General features: G+C 50.1%; 1 protein-coding gene across 2 annotated transcripts in view; it reads right to left on the reverse strand.

Annotated features, from left to right (window-relative positions):
* SCARA5 (scavenger receptor class A member 5) overlaps positions 1 to 22,720 on the reverse strand; it is a 121,035-nt gene that overhangs the window by 94,823 nt on the left and 3,492 nt on the right. The window contains exons 2-3 of one of the 2 annotated variants that reach the window (XM_082607266.1): positions 21,918 to 22,038; positions 1,855 to 1,983 (exon numbers count right to left, since the gene is read on the reverse strand). In XM_082607266.1, coding sequence (XP_082463392.1) covers positions 1,855 to 1,983; positions 21,918 to 22,032 — 244 coding nt within the window. In that variant the 5' untranslated portion in view covers positions 22,033 to 22,038. Of the gene's footprint in view, positions 1 to 1,854; positions 1,984 to 21,917; positions 22,095 to 22,720 lie in introns of both variants that reach the window. The other variant, XM_082607265.1, reaches the window with a different exon arrangement.

The raw sequence follows: 22,720 nt of genomic DNA on the forward strand, positions 1-22,720 counted from the left end.
GTTAGAAAGTCTCCTGTATTTTGAATGGGAATTTGTCTCTTTACAAAACCCACTCATTCACTTAGTTCTACCCTCTGAGACCACACAGAATATGTCCGCCCTTTTCCACATGGCAGCCCTTCAGACCCTGGAAGAGAACTTTCATTCCCCTGAAACCCAAGAGATGATGCCCTTCCAGGCCTTCCAGGCCTCCAGAGACCTGCCCCAGGGTCCCCACCAGCCTGGCTCTCTCCTCCACACCCTCTTCTGTCACCTAAAAATTCTTGTTCAGCAGCGTAGTTGTAATACCATAGCCTAGCTTTCCTGCCGGGCCGAAACACTTTTCAAAAATTTTGTAAATTTGTTATGGTCGTGGCTGCCAAGCCCACAAAACCCAGATCCCAATCTCTCACTGAGCAGCCCAAGAACATGTTCAAAAAATCCTCTGGCTGGACATCATCCCTTGGACGAATCATTAGTTTCTCTCATTGTTGCTGCTGGCTGCCCCCCAACCCGGGTCAATGGTTGATAGGACAGACACCACCCCTAGTGATGCCCTTTGCCCCGAGTGTGGGAATCTGAGGGCAAAGGCAGCATTGAATATCCCATCACCGGGCCCAAGTGACTAGTCTCACTTGACAGAAAGTGACACGAGACCAGAGATTTCTAGTGAGGGGTCATCCTCAAGGGCTTAACCTCCATATTACTAGAGTTAAGGGCAGGAATTAAGAGTTAAGTCAAGGACCCCACCCTCTGCACTCCAAGTCAGCTCTGTCTGGCCAGCAGCCTTTCTCTGACTACATTCCCCGTACCCCACCCTGGCCCCTCCACGCAACACCCACACTTGCTCTGTGTGCATCTCCTCTGGGTCACCACAGCACTTGTGTGTCAACATCAAAGGCCCCATCATAGTCCCTGTCGCATTCTGCCTTGAGACAGGGCTCCACCTCTGTGCTCCCACCTCCTCCCCTAGACTGGAAGCTCCAGGAGGGGATCCCCTGGGTCTTATTTAGCAGTGTCTCCAATCCTAGCGTGGAACCAGGCACCAAGTAGGCACTCATGTAAGATGAGTGATGCTGATCCCTTGGCCTCACTTTGTCAAGCCTTATATACCTCCATCGAGGTAGGTGGGAATTGAGCCTCTCTCCCTCTGGGTGGGAGTCAGGAGAGACCACCACGGTCTCTGTCCCTATCTGCTCCACCATCTCCATCACGGTGGTCTGACCTGTGTGTGAGCTGGGCTGAGCAAAGCATGGGATCTTCCATCTGATCCCTTCCTGGGTCCATGAGCTCTGCTTCTGGGCTAGAGGACATGGTCCAAAGTCCAGCCTGTCACTAGCCTGTTGTACAGACAGAAACTGGGGAGAAGAGCCTGGCTGAGCTGGGGCAAACTCATCCCACCCCCAGTCATCACAAAGGGGCAACAGGTTTACCATGACCCTGATTAGCCTCAGCAACAAAGTGTCTCATAACTATTTTCATCACATCCCAGGACAGGGGGCCCAGCCTGCTCAGTATGAACCATAGTGCAGAGCTCTAGGGAGGCCCAGTGTAATGCACAGCATCAGACTATGAGTCAGGACAAGGCAGAAGCCACCTGGAGCAGCTAGGTCTCTACTCCTGGACTCAAGAGGTTTCCCATGCTCATAGAGCCCCTGCCAGCTCCTCACCCCCACACAAAGCAGGCGATGCTGCTCAGACTTATGCCTGGTTGGAAAGACCAGCCAGCTTCCTCCTTTGTGGTTTCCATGGTGAGGAAAGCAGTGTCTGAGTTCCTGACTATGGGAAGGAAGAGCTCCAGCTCCCCAGTTTTCCCATCCGCTCTCACTTCTTGCTCACCTCCTTAAAGGCCAGGATGGGAAAGGATGCTCTTACCTGCTAAGATGAAGATGCCCACGAGAATCAGGAAGACCAGCAGGTAGAGCCCAAGGACTGCATGCTTCAGGGCCGACAGGGAGCCCAGCTGGGTGCAGCAGCCACCCGCCCGTCCTTTGTGGCATGGACCTAGACAATAAGGGTAAGGAGAAGAGGAAAAAAGACATTTGAAAAGCCCCAAAGCCCTTTTTCTCTTTTGGTCTCGTCCCTCCCTGATGCATGCAGATGTTCACATGGAACCTCTCACACAACTTCTGCACATCTGTAATGCAGCTGGAATGGTGGGAAGCTTTTCTGAATCGTGAGAAGCTTTTCTGCTTCTATCTCTCCTCCCACCCTCTGTGCTCATGAACTAGCCAGACAGGCATGCCCACAGCTCACGAGGCCACGCAAACCCACCTCCTAGAGCCAGTCCAAGCCACAGAGAAAGCTCAAATAGGCTGGAATATGTGTCCTTTATAAAGTGTTATTGTCCCATGTGATCAGGAGAAGATGGAGAGAATTTTAGAACGAGGTTGCAAACTCCAGCTTCTAACAGTGGCCTGGAAGGGATGTGGGCCAGGTGGGCCTGGGGAACCCAACAGTGCATGCCCAGTCCAGAAGAGGTTGCCATGCAGGAAGAAGGGCCGGGCATTGGCAGATCCAAAACTCACTACTCAAAACCACTTCTGGCTTCAAGACAAGTCAGAAGTGATTTGGAGAAATCGCCCTTTTTTTAAGTGTTGACAACTAATTAGAAAAACAAAAAAACCAAAAAAAACCACTAGGAAGCGTAAACAAAACAAAACACATTTACATGCCGGATCCAACCACCAGTTTACAACCTCAGGTTAAGATTTACAGGAAAACATAGTACCTAACTTCCTCCTGTGAAACGACACAAGGCTCACCAGGTTCTGGCCAAAATGGAACAGCAAAATATCAGAGTTCGAATGGAACTTACAGATTGTCTAGTACAACCCCTTCTGTTTACAGATGAAGGACGTCAAATGTTAGTGACAAACCCTGGGTGAGGACCTAGGTGTCCTGACTCTCTGTCCTCTTTCCACTGGACTTCTCCTTCGAGACAGCCTTCAGATGGCCGGTGCAGAGGCCAGCAAGCTCACCAACCTCCACCAGCTCTGTCAGCTGACAATGGAGAGGAAGGGATGCCATTCCACCCTGACCCCCAGCATGGCAGGTAAGAATCTATGGAGGGGGGACTTCTCTGGTGGCACAGTGGTTAAGAATCCGCCTGCCAATGCAGGGGAGACGGGTTCAAGCCCTGGTCCGGGAAGATCCCCCATGTCGCGGAGCAACGAAGCCCGTGCGCCACAACTACTGAGCCCGCATGAGCCTAGAGCCCGTGCTCCACAGCAAGAGAAGACACCGCAATGAGAAGCCCGCACGCCGCAACGAAGAGTAGCCCCCACTCGCCGCAACTAGAGAAAGCCCACGCACAGCAATGAAGACCCAATACAGCCAAAATAATTAATTGATTAATTAATTAATTAATTTAAAAAAAAAGAATCTATGGAGGGCATTTTTTTTTCAAAGTATGCATGTCCCTATTATGCTCATTCTCCACCCCCTGCAAGGGAGAGTATTGCCAACTGCAGAACATCACGCATGGAGGCATGGGTGGGAACTGGAAAAGGCTGACAGCAGATGATGAAATAATTGAGAGTCAGAAAACGTTTGAGGTGCTTCGGGGGCTCCTTATCACCTCTCAGGTAACACTGCCACCTGCACGGCCTTCAGAAGGTTTGGTGACCACAAGGGAAATGGCGGTGACCACGCTGGTGCCCTGGTTCTCCAGAGGTATTGTTCAGTGAGGAACATTTTCCCACGCTTTTACTCCATTTTATGGAAAATGCTGTTGTTAAAACAGCTAAGTAGGACTATTACATAATATTTCTGTAAAACATCGGGTACGATTTGGAACAAGTTGTCGAGAAATACAAATGCAGTTACCATTCTCATCAACACTTAAATGTTAGCGAATTTTCTAGACTTAACCTGATTTTCCACAAAGACTTGCACATCTTTCTAACTCAGCCTAAAGCTTCTTTTCCAGAATTTTCTATCTCTTTCCACACAGTAGGATCTATAACCTGTTTTGCTCCTAAATACGCAAGCTTCTTGTAGCATTTTGTCTTTTTTTTTTTTTTCTCATGAGAGCTGCTGGCTGGTGGGTTGCAACTCTTAGAGAAAAGTTTTTTTCCCTGGAGAGTCAAAGTGGTGGGCATAGCACAGTGTATTATACAAATATTAGTGTCTTTATTGCATGGTTGTTCCAGCTCTCCTCATCCCTGCTTTTCTTGACATAATGATGGCAGCCTAGCTACTGGGAGGGGTCAGAAGATACCCAGGCTGAAATGCTATTGTCCTTATGTTTATCCCCAATCCATCTTGGGCTTCTTCATTTGTTGCCTTTGTTTGATCCTCTTCTTATTTCCCTTGAAGGTTTAATTAAGTTCAACCATATGCTGTTAACTGTTCCAGTTTCACTGAAATGTTCTATTTCTTGTTCATTACAAAAAGAAATCGTTCTCTCAAAAAGATGTTGCTATAACTTTTTGCACGTAACTTTTTTATTGAGACACAACAAGACATTATATTAATACTTTGCCTGAGCTTGAGGCAGTCTGTTTAGTAAGCTGAACATTAATACAGTAAAGGATTAAGTGCAAACAACACACATTCACGGATTGACTAGTGAGGCTACTTACAATTTATAAAGTGCTAGCTTAATGCTAATGGTCATTCAGTTTGAAAGTTTTCACCTTGGGGAGGAAAACAAAGCAATCAGGACCCCTTCCTTCCTCTAGGAATGAAAACATTTTCCTAAACCAATCAGTCACAAGAGCAAGGGCTACTTTTCCTTTACTCCCACTAATTAGAACATCATCCCTTTATTGTCAAGTCTGTACTAACTATCAATATTTGGCAGAATGGGGGAGGAAAGTCACACAGCCAAGAAGACTGTTAACTTGCTTCTTGCCCTGTTGCTTGCATGTGTATTGCCAACTCATTGTAAGAGTGGGGCGAACTGCAATGATATAGTTCTATTTTTTCCCCATCAAAAAAGAATAGTTCCCTTCTCCTCTACCTGAGGCTTCTGTCTAATAGCAAGCACCCCTGGTGACAGGTCCCTTCACCAACTTACACACACAACATAGACCTTCCTCTGAGAGAGCTCAGTCCTTTTAGCAAGACTCAATTACCTTGCGCATTACACAAAATCCATTCTAGATAGAACATAAAAAGGGTTTCAAATAGAGATTTTCCAGAAACATTCAGTGAACTTCCATTCCACAAGCGGAACTTCACTGAATGTTTCTGGCACAATGGCTAGAGAATATGATTGTCAGGGAAAGAAGACAATTTAGGGGAAAGACAAGTTACTAAGTCTTCCCAAAACACATTTATTGACTTTTTAATATAACATAGCAGCTGCATGTTAGCTGAGTAGACCATTCAAATTATTTAAGCTTGGTGGAAGATTGAAAACACTCCAAAACAATGCAATCAGTAAAAACAGTATGCTCATTTATTTTTTAAAAAAAGTAAAAGAAATGAGCCATCAAGCCATGAAAAGACATGGAGGAAGCTTAAGTGCCAATTAGTAAGTAAAAGACACCAATCTGAAAAAGCTACTAACTGTATGATTCCAGATTTATGACATTCTGGAAAAGGCAAAACTATGGGGACAGTAATAAGATCAGTGGTTGCCAGGGGTTGGGAGTGGGGAGGGAAGAACAGGTGGAGCACGGAAGACTTTCAGGGCAGTAAAACTCCTCTGTATGATACTGCAGTGATGGATACATGTCATTATACATTTGTCTAAGCCCATACAGTGCTCAACACCAAGAGTGAACCCTAACGTAAACTATGGACTTTGCATGATAATGACATGTCAGTGTAGGTTCATCAGTTGTAACAAATGCACCTCCCTGGTGGGGGATGTTGATTATAAGGGAAGCTGTGCACGTGTGGGGCAGGGGGTACATGGAAACTTTCTGTAATTTCCACTTAATTTTGTTGTAAACCTAAAACTGCTCTAAAAGTTAGTCTGTTAAAAAAAAGTAAAGGTTTTTAAAAAATATATTTATTTATTTGGCTGCATTGTGTCTTAGTTGAGGGACCTTTGTTGCAGCACTCAGGCTCCTCTCTAGTTGTGGTGTGGTCTCTAGAGTGCACAGGCTCAGTTGCCCCGAGGCATGTGGGATCTTAGTTCCCCAACCAGGGATTGAACCCACGTCCCCTGCAGTGGAGGGCAGATTCTTAACCACTGGACCACCAGGGAAGTCTCAGTAAAGGCTTTGACTTATGGATTGTGGGGGTAAAAACTCTAACAGACTTTTATTGAACACCCACTGTCCTACTGTGGTAGCCCTATTGTGGTAACCAGCCTTCAAGATGGCCCCAGATGATCCCATCCCCTTGTATAGTCTCCTTCTGCATTGCACCAGGATTGGCTTGTGTGACCAGTAGAATATGGCAGAAGTGATGGTGGGTCACTTCTGAGATGAGATAAAAGACACTGCAGCTTCCTTCTTGCTTACTCTTTCTCTCTCTTGAAATATTCATTTGGGGGGAAGCCAGCCACTATGTCATGAATACACTATGGAGAGTCTACATGGTAAGGAACAGAGGCCTTCAGCCAACAGCCACGTGAATGAGTCTGGAAGCAGGTCCTCCAGCCAAATCAAGCCTTCAGATGACTACACCCTGGCTGAGATCTTGGCAGCAGTCTCATGAGAGACCCTGAGCCAGAACAACCCAGCTAAGCTGCTCCCAGATTTCTGTCAGATTGGACTATATGTATATCCATATTTTCTGAGCAGAATTTTGTATCTGAAAAAATAAACAAAATCTTGGATTTCCTTGCACACCCATGGCCTCCTCAGAAACGGAGTGAGATAACAATTTTTGTTGTTTTACGCTGCTAAGGTTTGGGGTCATTTGTTACTCAGCAGTAGATAACTAATACACTATGTAGACATTGGGAAATACAAAGATAACAAACTGTGTGAGGGAGAGATTTTGTCAGTGTCATTCACGTCCAACTTTCCAGTTCCTAAACCACTGTCTGGCACACAGCAGGCACTCAGAAAATATCTGTTGAATGAGAGATGAAGATACAATCACTGCCTTTCAGATGCTCACACCCGAGGGAAAGAAGACATATAAACTGATAACTATCACACAGGTGTGAATGAAGCAGATGTAGAGGGGCGATATGGCACAAACAAAGCCTGGCACTGCAGAGGCAGTGAGTCCTTCTGTGTTGCAGGTCATCTCAGGGTCTGCCTTGAAGAGGCAGCAACTCAGCAGGGCTTTGAAGGACAGGCTTTTGTAGACGGGCTGAAATCCGTTATCTTTCTCTCCAGCTTTATCGTCTGATTTATAGCTATTAGAAATTTGAAAACTGTGACTTGAAGAAGAAAACTTTCTTCCTCCATGTGAGAACTGTTCTGAGGAAAGTACCAGACCAAGCTGTTAGTTATTAAACGTAGTCGTTGCTTGCAGATGTGGTCACACACAAAACCAGATCGAGGGAGAGAATGGCACCAAGAAAACAAAACAAAAACTCTTGCAAGATCTGGGAGAATCAAGGGAAAGGGTTTTCATCTTGCAGTGGCCTCCAGAAAGGCGGGTGACATCTCAGACGATCAGGAAGCCAAGAGAAGGAGGCTCAAGAGGCTTGGAGAGGACAGTGACTCTAAAACGGCAAATAGGAACTAAAAAATAAGTACAAAGTGACTTGCAGACTGGGTTCCAAAGGCCAGGCTGGGAGATGTTATGTGGAACCGTGCTTGGTGATGAATAGCTAGAAGCAGTCCGATGGGTGGTTTCCCCATCTCTAAACACCTATCTACATGTAGCTGCACAATTTTCCTGTAGCTGAGTATCCCTGGGCTATTATTTTCTTTCTCATTCCACTTTTTTTTTAACTCAAATTTATGTAAGAAGGAAATTTTATATCATCCTCATAAGTGGAAAATTAGTATCTTCCTATTCCATTATTACTAATGGAATAAATAAATGGTACTTATTCCTTTAAAATAAATATCTAACTATTAAAATAACAAATTCACACCCATATGTCACCTTGAATACCACTATCGTATATAGTCACATTCTGAGAATCACTGACTTTAGTAAAAGTAATTAAATCACAGTTCAATGCAAGTTGTGGAGAAAAAGTTGATGCTCTCCATAGAAGAAGTCACTTATAGAGAAGCAAAACCAAACCTTTTAGATGTTCAAGATTAAGAATAATCTAGAAGGTAAAATGTTAAGGATTAAGTGCCATTGAAATAACCACATCAGAACCTTGCCCTCATCTCTCATACTAACCTCATTATTCACAATTGTCGATTTCCATCTCTCCCTGCCCTGCTTGTCTAAAGGTCCTCTGAGACTCACCCATTTCCCTACGCATCAACCAGCACACAGCAGAACTGCAGTAAGGTTCTTTGCAAGAATAAAGATATGTGCGACTTCCCTGGTGGCAAAGTGGTTAAGAATCCGCCTGTCAGTGCAGGGGACACGGGTTCGAGCCCTGGTCCGGGAAGATCTCACATGCCGCGGAGCAACTAAGCCCGGGTGCCACAACTACTGAGTCCACGTGCCACAACTACTGAAGCCCGCGCACCTAAAGCCCACGCTCCGCAACAAGAGAAGCCACCGCAGTGAGAAGCCGCGCACCTTAACAAAGAGCAGTCCCCGCGCGCCACAACTAGAGAGAGCCTGCACACAGCAACAAAAACCCAAGGCAGCCAAAAATTAAATAAATAAATAAATTTATAAAAAGAACAAAAGACATGTGTAAGTCATTTATTTTTGGTGCAAAGGCTGGTTCTTACAGTTGTCGTATGCAAATAGTTGACACATTTTTGTTGGCTGAAAAACAAATTTTTGAGCAAAATTTTGGTCTGAAAAAATAAACAACATCTTGGCTTTCCTTATTCCCCCATGACTTGGAATAGCCACTTAGTGCCCACACAGGTGAGCTGTGGGAGCAATTCACTGGAACTGAACTGGCACTTAATCCCAGCTGGGCGTCATCATCACGTGTGGTGCTGTTGATGCCATCCAGGGGCCTCAGCCACAACCCTGGACATTCTTGTTCTGATTCAATGATGAAATCATGCATCTATGGCATCGAGGTACCCAGTTCTGGAGTAAGGCATTTGTCATATCCAAACAATGTGAAGACACATTTTTGGAAAATCAATTAAAATCTTTCTAGTATCAGAGCTTCGTTTAATTTTTTTGAACTTTGATTTCTTTTTTTTTTTTTTTTTTTGCGGTATGCGGGCCTCTCACTGTTGCGGCCTCTCCCGTTGTGGGGCACAGGCTCCGGACGCGCAGGCTCAGCGGCCATGGCTCACGGGCCCAGCTGCTCCACGGCATGTGGGATCTTCCCGGACTGGGGCACGAACCCGTGTCCCCTGCATTGGCAGGCGGACTCTCAACCACTGCACCACCAGGGAAGCCCTGATTTCTCTTTAATAGGACACACACAAAAGGAGGTTGCCTCAAACTATTGTATTACTCCCAGAGGTTAAAATTGTGACGAGTTCCTTTTAATCATGAGAACAAGAGTACCCCCTAAAGAGCTTTTGCCAAAATACTGCTTCCTGAGGGTGGTGAAGTGCTTGGGAGCAAGGATTAACGAACAGAAAAGGAAAGTTTATCTGAAACCCACTTGGTCCCAGGCAGCTGAGCTGAGGATGAGTCGTGAGATGGTCCCCAATGTTAGCAGGAGCCTCAGAACCTCTGGGTCTTTGTTTCCCTGTACTATATTAGGCAGGTGAGGGTCCCTGACACTCTCACAGGGGGACAAGCATGGTTTTGGGGCTCTGTGTAGACAGATCCAAAGCCTGCCTCTGGCACATATTGGCTGGGAGACAGGAGAAAGCATTCTGAGTTAGCCCTTGCATCAATTTAGCCTTTCTTTGCAAAACTGAGTTTTCAATTTCTTAACCATAATTTGAAGGCACTTGGGGAGTTATCTGTTTGAATTTATTTTCCTTCCATTTGAAAAAATACACATTGCATCTGATAAAAGTGGGTATTTACTTCTTTCCAAAGAACCTGGGTCTAAACAACCTTAAAAACAAATAAAAATAAATAAATAATAAAACAGGATGAAAGGATTCAATTGTCATCTAATTGAGTTTTACCAACAACAAACACTTGGCAATTTTTTGGTCATTGTTGTTGTGCTCTTTGGTCGCACAGCTCATACACAGCAGGTGGAGATAAGGGTTTATGGCCGGGAGGGACCTTGGCGCTCATCCCATGCAAGGATCTTGTTAAACCCTCCCAAGGTGACTTCATCCTCCTCACTCTGGTTACTCATCCCTCACTTTGTTCATTGTAATAGGCAGCCCCAAATAACCTCTGTGTTTGAAGCTGCCACCACTTTCTGGCTTTCATGGAGACCTCTGTTTACTTTTCCTCAATCAAGGGAAGAGGAGGGTGTAAGGCAGGGACATTACAGAGCAGTTTCATCTGAGGTGAGTCTAAGAGGGTCCCAAACCACCAACCGGGGTGGGGTGAGCACCAATCACCTCTGCCCTGTTGGACCACACACCTGAGTCTTCAAGGCAGACAGCCCAGTGAGGGCGCCAGACAAAGGAGACTACAGTCCTCTGCATGATCCTATGGGATCCCATTTCTAAGAAGAGGAGAGGGAGGGATGGGGGAGCTAATTCAATCTAGATGTTATGATGACCTAGGACAGTTTCTCCCAGTACTTCTAGAGATATTTTGTAACTTCCCTGCAATACTTGTTATTTTTTCCATCCCTATCTATTTCTCAAGTTACTCTGCATAAAAATTCTTGAGAACAATCAGGGGCTTGTGTGCTTATTTATCAGCAGTGGGAAGGGACCCTGGCTGGTGTGTATATAATTTTGCAGCTGGGGCTGACAGATGAAGAGAGAGAGCCAGGTGGGAGGGGTTAGAGGTCAGTCAAGGTGAGCTGGCTGGTCACTGCAACCCAGGAGGAGGGAAGAGGCCAGGGAGTCCCTGGAAGAAGCAGCAGGTCCTGGGGCTGGGGGAAGATGCCCATACTCTCACCCAACATGGGCAGTGCGTGGATGGGAAGAAATGCTGTCTCAATGCAGAGAGACTCAAAACAACAGTGGGCTCAGGGTTCGGCCTAAATCGGGGCCAAAGACCCTCCTCCAATAGAGTGGCTCTGGATCCCTTTCAGAAAGATTCCCAGTTCCTCTCCTGGCACCTTGTCAGAGGAAATAAATCATCTGATAATGTATTAGCAATGTGGAGGCCAGGGCTCAGCTATTTCCACGTTTAAATCATTACTCTTTCCAGGCTGCTAGAGCAACCTCCCGCCCATGCCCTGGTCCACCTTGGTTTGATGAATTGGTTTATCCTCGGGGCAGGAAGGGATAGGTTTAATACCCTCTGCCCCACACCCCTATCTCACTCCCCCAAATCCCACGACCAACTGAGTTGGAAGGGCCACCTGGCTGTTTGGTTTTGAAGACAGGAAGGCTAAAGTCTCAGCCCATGCCACCTGTATGGGAGGGAGCTGGGACTGTCCCTGAAGCCTCCAGGCTCAGAAGCCTCCAGCTCTGGCCTCTGCACAGGAAGCAGTGCAGGCTGAGCCACAGGTGGGAGTTCAGCAGATCTGAGCAAAGACGATGGTCCTCAGACCCACCGAACCTCTGTCACCTGCTAAGGCCTAGAACCAACCGTTGTCAGGTATCGAGCTTCACTGGGAAATCATAGCCAATAATGGGATAGTTAATAATGAGAACGGAATTGCACCCATCAATCACATTTGTCGAGGGTCAGCTCCCAGAGAACAGGGTCTGTGATTCATCTCTGGATCCCACAGGTCCTGGCATATAGCAGATACTCAATTAACATCAGTTGGCTGTTTGTAGATAAGTGAGACTAATAAACTGAACACACATTTACTGGGCCTTCCAAGCCATTGTTTAGGCTTTGGTAATAACCATGTGTTCTAGTTTCTGTATTTGATGCTTTGATATCTTGGAGCCTTGGGATAGGAAACATCCTCCTCTCCACCACTCAGTTCACCTTTGTATCCAGGACTTGTGCTGTTTCCTTTGGTGATGGAGTTTTGCCCCTCCAAGAGAGGTTCATGATCTCCTAGGACCTAAACTAGATACAAAGAACTTTGGGGCTTTGAAAACTTACCTAGAAATAGAGTAGCTAGAACAACCATTTTTATATTCCTGGTCACAAACAGAACACTTTACCAGGAGGGCCTTTCTCAGAGGGCAGGGAAAGGACACACCCAACAAGCTGAGGGTCCTGGGGCTGCCCTGGGCGTCCCGAGGCAGGCAGGCTTTTCTTACTTCCACCCACTGGCAAGACAACGCCCTTTTCACCTTCAGTCTGTCAGCATCCAGGGACCACCCCACCCCCCCGCCCCCAATCCCCATAAACCTACATGTGAAAGGCAGCTCCCCCTGGACACACTGGAAATGCTTAGAATACTTAAGATGTCATATTTACATTTTAATAGATGTCCTTAGGTCAGGTTGGGAGATCATCATAGCTCCAGAGGGAAGAAAGGAATTCCTACATAATATACTGAGGTCAGAATGGGACCAGAGAACCAAGATGCCCAGATAGAACTTGCCGGGCAAAGGGACAAGATCAAGCTCACTGTTACCCGTGCACAAACTATGAGATCATTTTCAAACAGAGACACTGTGAAGAGTGGATAGTGCTCTATGAATCAACACGCAGGGAGAGCCGAGCGCCGTAAACCAAACGGTTCCTGCGAGCTTCAGACAGGACACTTGTCCCAGTCTCCCCTGCCCTCTTAATCCTTTTCAATCTGCCTCTTCCAACCTGATGGCTGCCATCTGCCGCCTTCGGGTCTCTGGTACATTTTATCTTCCCAGTCCCTCCTCCATCAATTGGAGAAACTCACCCACACGGAGTGTCAGGAGAGAGGGCCAGCAGCCAGCCCCTCCTTGTAGCCCCCTCTCTTACCAGGACGTCCTAAACACATGGCTTCTTCTGCCCGCTATGAACATCTTGGGTTATCTTGACTTGAACTCAATCTCAAGCCAGAGAGCAGGAGGTAGGGAGGTACCAGGGAGCAGGTGGGCTTCAGGGCACCGTGCGGAAGGCTGGAACCATCACGGGCCCCCATCGGCTCTGTGGCTGGGCCTTAGGTTAACCAGCATCTGCGTCTGCAGGGCAGGGTCCCGGCCAGTCCTACCCTGCTGGGCTCCCTCTTCATGGCCGTGTTTATATCTTCCGAAACCTACTGCTGAGCTCTGCATATGCCGTTTAGACTCCAGCCCAGAAGCCGCAGGAGATGGTGGGGGGAAGGGGGAGGATGCTGGGGAGAGAGGGGCCTTTCTCTGACCTAATGTCTGTAGAAGATAGTGTCCCAGGCTTCCTCTGAAGCCATGTAAGACCCTGTCCTTGTGCTCTTGTCCAAACCTATTTGGGTTTATATCTATTTCCTCTTAGAATAATTCGCTCCATCTCTCCTTCAACAGAGCCATTTATTCCCACGGCCCCATCCTAGCTTTGTCATTGCCCAGGATCTCTCCACCTCTGAAACCTGAAACGCCAAGAGTCCACTCTCAGCCCCTCACCACCAGCAGCCTAGCTCCTGAAAGGCCAGGGTCTCCGAGTCCTGGAACCGCAGTGAACAGGGTGAGCTACGCTGAGGGGTGGGGTTTAAGGACCAGGCAGATGTGGGTTTGAATCCAGGCTCTGCCTCTGACTACATGGGGGACCTTGGGCAATTTGCGTCACCTGAGATGTTACCTTCTCATCGACAAACTGGGAATAATAGTATGTCCTGAGGTGTTCTTTTAATTTACCTTCATTATTTTTTTTAATTGGAGTATAATTGCTTTACAATGTTGTGTTAGTTTCTGCTGTACCACGAAGTGAATCAGCCATATGTATACATATATCTCCTCCCTCTTGGACCTCCCTCCCATCCCTGCCCCCCACCATCCCACCCATCTAGGTCATCACAGAGCACCGAGCTGAGCTCCCTGTGCTTTGGAGACAATGTATTGAAGCCCTGAGCACAGCCTGGTGCTCCATCAAGGGGAACCATTGTATCATGATCGCTTGTATGTATCACATCGTATCATCACTGCTACAGGACCCCTGCCCCCTTCCCACCACCTCCCTTGGCCTCCCCCAATCTCCCTGCCCCCACAAGAGCCAAAATGATCTCCAGAGCTCCTGGAGCTCCAGGACAAGGCCCCCCTCCCCTGGCCCACACACCATGGTTGGGAAGGGGGCACTGGTACCCTAGGGCTGTGTGCTCCTGGCAAGACCCCTATCACCAACACTCAGGCTTGCCAGCAGTTCTGCCCTGAGACCAGCACCCCAACCTCACTGAGTCCTCCATCCTGACTTCTCTCAGCCCCACAGAAGCCCCAGGGCTCCCCATCACCCACCATAATCCCCAGACAGCCTTGTTTCTTCTCCTTTGACATCTCCCTCCCCATCTGCTGAAACCTTCTCACTGTGGCCCAAGATGTCCCAGCCAGTCAACCAAAAAACCTTGATTTCCCCAACCTCTGCTCGAACACTTCCTTTTCTTTCTTCTTCTAACTGAACCCTGCTTCCCTTGTCTTCTCAAGTATGGATTTCTCTCTCCCACATTCATGCAACTGACCTAAAGGTGCGGTAGGTGGCTTTCTTTGCTCCTCGTTACTTCCAGAACCTTCTCTCTCTTCTCCATAAAAATCCCAGCTCTCACATCACATGACTGTACACTTCTCCTTGCGCTAAGGGACACCTGCTCTCCTCCCCATCTCCGCGCTCACTGTCGTTCTCTCTCAATCTCCAGTTCTGACTCTTCCTTACCTTCCCTCTCCTAATGGCACGTCCTCCCTGATGCACTCGAACTGTGGGCAAAAATGAGACGGGCTCGGAATGCAAAATACACACCAGATTTTGAAGGCTCAGCCCGAGTAAAAATGTATAAATATCTCCATCACTTTTACAGTGATCACAAATCAAATGGATACTATTTTGGATATACTGGATTAAATCAAATATATCCCTGTATTTAAATTCGGTTCGTCTGTGTCTCTCCCGTTTCGTGTGGCTACTAGAACGTTTAACATTGCACATGTGGCTCACATGACATTTTGATTGGCTCTACCAATCATCAAGGCCCTTTCTTAATCCCAATTTCACACGTCCCAGGTGAGAGCTACCTCTCAGGTTTTCCTGGTGCCCTCCGTCCAGAACGCCAACTCGGCATTCCCTGACCTCACCAGGACCTCCTAACCATGGACCCCACTGTCTTTCCACCACCCTTCCCGTCTCCCATCCAGCCTTCCCTTCTTGTCCGACTTGCGTTCCATGATTTACGCTACCCACTCTCTCCCACAGCCTCCCCTCTCTCGTCCCTCTCTGGCGTCCTCTCACTCACTGGGCAGCGCTCTGACCCTGGTTAAACCTAACGCTGCAACTGCGCTGCATCCACAGAGCGGAGCATGGCCGGGAAGGGAAGGACATGCCTCCATGCTCCTGACTTTTCAGGAGAACTTCCTTCCTTCCCAAGGCAGACTGCGGACCTCTCCCCTCTAAACGGCACTTCCATTTGAAAATGAATCACATTATAACGCGGGGTCTGTGTCTTCTGGGGACTTGAAGCCCCTTGAGGGCAGGAACCAAGACCTTTTATTGCTGCACTCACCAGCAGCACCGTAAAACCCTGTCCTCTTTGGATGAAGGAGGTCCCAGTTCCCTGTGTGGACTCAGGTGCCCGGGGCGAGTGAGGCTGTCTGTAGTCTGCACCAAACGCCACCCTCCACCAGGAACAATGCAATGCACCCCTCGACTCTTCTGGTAGCCAACCTCAGGGATCTACTGTCTCTGATGGGGGCCCAGGGGTGGACAGACCCACACCTGCCACCGAGCCAGGTGCCCTCGGGACCCAGAATATTTCTTACAGATCCTATTGTACTCTTTGGGGATTAGGACTAAAAGAACTTGCTTGGTTTCCTCTAGTCTTCACAAGGAAGCCCACTAACCAAAACTCTGTCTTCTTTAGCAGAAGGAGGAACCAGCCTTAAAACACCGTCCAGGGGCTTCCCTGGTGGCACAGTGGTTAGGAATCCACCTGCCAATGCAGGGGACACGGGTTCGAGCCCTGGTCCGGGAAGATCCCACATGCTGCGGAGCAACTAAGCCCGTGTGCCACAGCGACTGAGCCTGCGCTCTAGAGCCCACGAGCCACAACTACTGAAGCCCGTGTGCCACAACTACTGAAGCCCGTGCGCTTGGAGCCCATGCTCTGCAGCAAGAGAAGCCACCACAATGAGAAGCCCACGCACCACAATGAAGAGCAGCCCCTGCTCACCGCAACTAGAGGAAGGCTGCACGCAGCAACGAAGACCCAACGCAGCCAAAAATTAATTAATAAATTAAGAAACAAACACTGTCCAGGCCAGGGGTCTCTGAGAAGTGGCGTGGGTGCTTCCTGGGAGACCCTGCGTGGCAGCAACTCTCCCTGACCTCCCTGTCTCGCCCTGTCCTTCTCCAGTTCCCCAACATGTGCAGGGGACTCCCCAAAGGGCAGGGAGGTGAAGTAAGTGTGTCTCGAGGGTGCACTGTGTCCAAGGTGCTCTACTTGGGTTCTATCATGTGATTCCCCAACGGGTCCTGTGAGTTGAATGACATTATTCCCATTTTGCAGATGGGAACACTGAGGATGAGAGGGTCAGGGCCCCAGTGAAACAGATGGCCCACTTAAATTAGGAAATGTCATAGAATTTAATAAAGGGAATATATGCAAAGGTGTGGCCAGGGTGTAAGATGCCCACAAGGGCCAGAGTGGTATCCTTGGACTGTAACCACCTCGATTACAAAGCCCAGGAGGGGAGCAGTTACTGGAGCCTAGAAGGAGAAAGCCCGAGTGGAGAGGATGGCTTACCAGGGGCTGTGACCTCGGGTGGAAGGACACAGGGGCCCAAGGTGACCCCATAGGGCAGGAGCTGAGGATAAACATTCAACCTCCCATCTTCCATCCTCCCCGTCCTGCCAGGGCGGCTCCCCACAAGGTGGAGAGCGGCGTGTGGCAGCGGGTGGGAATGGAGCGGCAACAGAAGACACCCCGCGCCGAGCCCAGACCTGCCAAAGTTCAACATCTTGGTACCTCCCTGGGCTGTCCCCCCTCTTGTGGAGGGACAGTCCCTGGGGCCCAAGAGATCCAGGATCCTTCCTGGCCACCAGCCCCCAGTGAGCTGGGGGAGCTGAGTGCACCACGGCATCGCATGAGTTAACATCTCTGCTATTCTCCTGCTCCAGTGCCGGATTCTCCAACCTGTAGAGGGCCGGACCCTCTGTGAGGCCCCAGCCAGACCCTCCCAGGAAATCCACTCCCACCCTTGGGCAGCTGCCCGGCAGCCCTCAGCTACGCCAGATGAACCAGGGAGATGTGATGGATGAGAAAGTAGATGTGGGGGCTCCCTTAGGAGAATAATTTAATTTTATGGGGCAGGGACGCAGAAATGGGGAGCTCGGGCCCTAAACTCAGCAAGCGGCCTGGCTTGCAGGCGTTGGGCGCGGCCAGGAGCATGTGTAACTCATTACCTCTGCGAGCCTCCCATTTGCGGCGATGGATGATGCTGGGAGCGCGGTGCAGGGCCCGAGGCCACGGGGTGAGCGTGACTGCAATATTTTTCTGACACTAACACCTCTCTCTGGCCCTTGGAGAGAGGGCCGTGGAGGAGCCAGGCCCGGCTGAACACCACCCACGCCCAGCCCTCCGCCTGTGGGCGCCAGACTGGAGAGGCTTCAGCTGTCGGAAGAGAAAGGCAGGACCAGGGAGGGGAGGGGAGGGGAGGGGGAGGGGGAGGGGGAGGGGGGCACAGAGGAGGTGGGGTGAGGAGGGGTCGCGGGCCCAGACAGCCCCTGTGTGGGTTTCTGCTCCAAGGGAGGGGTAGGTGGGCCCTGAGGTCAGCGGGGGCTTGGCTGGAAGACCTTGGAGGTCGCGTTCTGCCGTGAGCCCACCCACAAATTCCAGCCACACAGGTGGAGCCCATGCTCTTGCCCCGCTGGAGGCCGGCAGGTGAGGAGGGCGTCTTCCCATCCACAGCGGGGCTCAGACACAGGAAGGAGGCGGCGGGGTCCTGAGAGGTGGCCCGGCCACGGGGTGCAGAGGATGGAGAGGTCCCGAAGGTGTCACCATGGAGCAGGGGTGAGAGGGAGAGAGCCTGGAAGGATGTGGGTGGCACCATGGGGGAGAGGGGCAAGGTGGCCTGTCATGGCGGCGCCTACCGGCCCCTCAGCTTCCTCCTCACCTGGTGCGTGAACAGAGGGGAAGGGATGGGGCCAGGGACCTGTAAAGAACGCCGCGTTCACACCCTGTCTTTAAAGTCCCACCTGCGTTAACGCCTGAGTCATACCTCACTATCTAGGCTGCAGTTTTGCAGCTTTGCTCCCCCCCTGATCCCAAGATCCCCGGGGCCAAGAGGAGGCACCCCCTCGCCTCCCATCTCCCTGCTTTCAAGGGGGAAATCCTGGGAGGGACTTGGAGCCCCTACAAGGCCTAGCAGACGACACTGCTTTCATTTACTCAAGGCCTGGAGTCGGGGGTGGGGGCGGCTGGCAGGGTCCCCACCTCCGTCCACCTCTGTTTTCCCATCAACGTCCCTCCGCCCCTACCAGCCCCCCCACTTCCTCCCTCTCCTGTGACTCCGCAGAGGTGAGGATCAAAGCAGCAAAGTGCCGGGGAAACAGGTCAAATCTGGCTTGCATTTCCCCAAGTCGGAGCTCACCATTTTCCTCTTAGAAATGAGAGGGAAGGGGAAAAAAAAAATCAAACCAGAGACCTAGGAGCCTTTAGGTGGTGATTTCATCTCAACACTGCAGTCTTTCCGGGGTCTTCACGGCCGCCCCTCCACCCCCGGCCCCATGTCTGGCGTCCAGGAATGAAGTGTGGAGGAGACCCAGACGATGTGGAAATCAGGTTTAGAATTTATTTGTTCTGCCACCTTTAGATTTCAAGGACCCCTGTGTTTGCTCAGCCATTAGTCTGTTCATTCAGTCATTCAACAAATATTGATACTTGTGAGTACCTGCTGTGCATCAGGCCGGGAGACACTGATGAACAAAACAGAGATGCCTGCCCTGGTCCAGCCTATGTTCTTCCCATGAGGAATAGAGGGTAAAGGATAAACATGATAAATAAGAAAATGATAGAGTGTGTTGAGGAGACTAGGACTAGGTGAAAAAGGAAAAAGAGAAGCAGGGAAATGGGTGTGCAGGGGAGGACAGGAAGCCCTGACACAGAGGTGAGATTTGAGCAAAGACCAGAAGGAGCTGAGGGGGACGCCTGGAGGGTCCGGGGGCAGCGTGTGTCGGGTAGAGCGTGCCAGCAGGTCCACTGTGAGGGCCAGAGGCTCCTTGGCCACGGTCAGTGCCTGGGTTTTTATTCCCTTCAACGTGGGAGCCTTTGCTGGGCTTTGCTCCAACTTAGGTTTTAAAAGGACCACACTGCAAGTACAACATCCAAGTCTGTTTCTGTGCACAGAATTTTAGGACTGGATGGGAGCTCAGAGACACCCCCTCTGCCCCTGTGGAGCACTGAGATGGAGACACTGAGACCCAGAGAGGGGACGTGTCCATCAGGTCACATGCCCCAGGGGGGCTGGGGACAGGGGAGGGAAGAGTCAGCATCCAGCCTACATCTTCCGACCTCTGCTGTCCACACTTCATGGGGGTGCTGCGGCTCAGGTGACCCCTGGGACACTTGCTGGCCTGGTTCTAAAACTGCCCTCTGACCAGATCTCCCCATGGCTGGGGTTACTGTTATTTTTCAGTCCTTCTGGTCCAAATGGCCTTTTTTAAAATCTCAGGTTCAGAAAAGGGGAGGTAAGATGAGGTCAAGAGAAGGGGGAACCATGGCCCAATGACACTCCCCAGGCCTCTCCCCACCCCTGGGGTCCCCCTGCCATTCCCTTCCCCACTGGCACCCCAGAATGGCCCTGGTGGTCCTGCAATTACCTCCCTGAGCTGTACCCCAGTTCTTTCCTGCCAAATCAGGCCTCTTTACTGATGGGCCAGTGGGGAGAGAGGCTGGATGAACGATGTGAAGGCCAGCTTGGCTTTGCTGATGTACTGATGGGGAAAAGCTGAGCACTGGTAGTGATCCAGCTCCCTGGGGGGGGGGGCTTCCTCTCTTCCCAGGTGTCATTAACTTAACAGAAACACTGGCCTGTCTGGTGCAACTCAGCTGGTAATACCTTTCCCCAACTACCTCTTTTACAAAATTGTATTCAGTCTTTAAGGCCTTTACCAGAAAGGCTTCGCCCTGCTTAACTTTAATAATCACACATATTTTTACCTCCTTTACATGGTGGGTAATTGTCCCCATGCCAGTCCCTCCCACTGGGGTCAGAAGCTCTTGGAGGGCAAGGATGGTTTCATTTCTCTCTGGAGCATCTCTGGCACCTAACCCATAGCTTGACACATTGTGGGTCCTCAAAATGTGGTTGTGGGCTGGAATTCAGAGGAAGGGCTCTGATGGTGGGTAGTTTACTAGGGCAGGTGACGAGCCCAAATCTCCTGTCTCCTCTCCCTCCTGAGACAATCCCTAACCCCTGCCTTTCTGAGCCACCCAACTTCCCTTCCTACACTCAGCACCTCATGGGAGGAAAGATGGGGTTGAATGAGGGGGAGTCATTTCTAATTTTGAGTAATTTCAAGACAAAGGCAGTTGGCAGAGTGGAGCACAATGAAACATGGTGCTTGAGAAGAAGGTTGAATAAAGGCATCTGGGATGGTTAATTTTATATGTCAAGTTGGTTGGCCATAGGGTAACCAGATTAAACATCATTTCTGGGTGTCCATGAGGCTGTTCCAGATGAGATTAGCTTTTAAATTGGTGGAATCAGTAGAGCAGATTGTACTCCCCAATGTGGGTGGGTCTCATCTAATCAGTTGAGGGCCTGAGTAGCACAGAAGGTGGGGGAATTCACTTTTTGCTTCCTGCCTGACTGCTGGAGCTGGGACATATCAGCTCATCCTTTCCGGCCCTCAGACGGTGATCTACACCATTGGCTTCTCTGGTTCTCAGGCCTTCTGACTCGGACTGAACTATACCACCAGCTTCCCTGGGTGTCCACTCTACAGACAGCAGATCGTGGGACTTCTCAGCCTCCATAACCACGTGAGTCAATTCCTCATAATCAGTCTCTTTGTGTGTGTAGACATCCTCATGCTTCTGTTTCTCTGGAGAACCCTAAGACAGCCTGTTTCCATCTCATTGACCATAAGTTTTTACAAAACTCTCCTGTGAGTTTCCTTCTACTCATCTTTGAAGTGGGGATGAAGCTCTCATCTCCTATACTCACTGCATGGAGGAGTGTATTCTTTCAGGCAATAAGCATTTATTAAGCCTCCTTACAAGTATCGAGCTCTGTGCTGGATGCACAGGAGTTGGCTGTTAGCAAGGTGCTCTGAGCTCCTCTAGAGGAAACCGCATCCGTTGAATCTCCAGAGTTTTAGCAAATAACCAGCCCCCAAAGATGCAGCGTGGTCTGGGTCACTAGGATGGGGCCCCTTCCTGTGCCATGACCTGAGGCCTCAGGCCCAGGGGAGGATGAGCACCTGGAGAGGTGCGTTCCCTCCTTGCAAATGCTTTAGGAAGTGCACTGGAGGTTCGTCACCCGAGAGTGTCTGGGCTTCTTTGTTCCGTTGCCTTTTGCGTGACCCCAGCCTCACCCAGAGGAGAGGATGGCAGAGAGGCAAAAGGATTGCCCTAGGCATCAGGAGACTCAGTGCTGGGGCCCCTCTATGACCGACGAGCTGTGTGATGCTTAATGCTTTTCTCAGTTTCCGCTAGCTCATGTGTAAAATGCGTCTCATCTTGCTGGTCACACAGGTGTGTTGAGATGCATGAATGAGAAAACACACAGAAAAGACCCTTCCGAGCACGCATTTCAACCTATGCAGTATTGTGTGTGTGAGTGGGGGGGGGGTCACCAGCACCCTGGGGCAATGCCAGGATCGGGCGGAGGGGGCAGGGCTGATCTTGCGCCTAAGACCGAGCCAGAGGCACTCACCATCCTCACACAGGTTCAGCTTGGACAGGCTCCTGCCATCAAAGGGCTCCTCAAAGATGGAGCCAGAGTCGCGGTCGCTCACGGTGGCGTGCAGGTACATGGCTTTGTTCTCCATCGCGTCCTGCAGCAGCAGCAGGAGAGGAAGGCAGGACGCAGGGGGGAGAGAAAGAACATCAGCTGTAGGTGGAGACACAAATGAGTGGTGACCCTGAGCCTGAACACTGGGAAACTCCCTCATCAGCAGGCATCAGCCACCGGATCCTTAGGACCCCAATTCCCCCTCCTCCACTTCCTTGGCTTGGGGAGGCCAAGGCCCTTTGGACCTTTCTGACCATGGGATCCGTCCCCTCCCTTTCATAGGTCTTGGTGGGGCTGGAGCCCTGCACTGGGGGGCACCAAGGGCCATGCTGGGTGGGGCTGGGAGAAGCCAACCCTCTTGACCCAAGCAGAGGAGTTTCCAAGATTCTGGAGCCCTGGACACACCAGGGAGACTTGGGCTTCTGCTCTGTGTTGGAAATGGAGGGAAACTAGACATAAAATGGGGTACAGAGACCACCAGCCAACACAGCTAAGACCACAACTGTTCCCAAACCTGGCTGGGCTGGCATGGTCAGAAGGGCTGGGATCAGGGGACCATAGCAGGGATTCACCCCCATGGGAGCCCAAGGGGCAGGTGGCCTCAGTGAGGTCCCCTGGACACTAAGGTCTTAGGGCAGCCTTAGACTGGGGAGGGCCCTGGTGTCCGATGGCCTCCTGAGGCTGGATCACTGGGGCTTGCGGGGGGGGGACCCCATGGAATTCCA

The sequence above is a fragment of the Mesoplodon mirus genome (genome assembly GCF_964341445.2).
Source record: "Mesoplodon mirus genome assembly, chromosome: 1".
NCBI lineage: Eukaryota > Metazoa > Chordata > Mammalia > Artiodactyla > Ziphiidae > Mesoplodon > Mesoplodon mirus.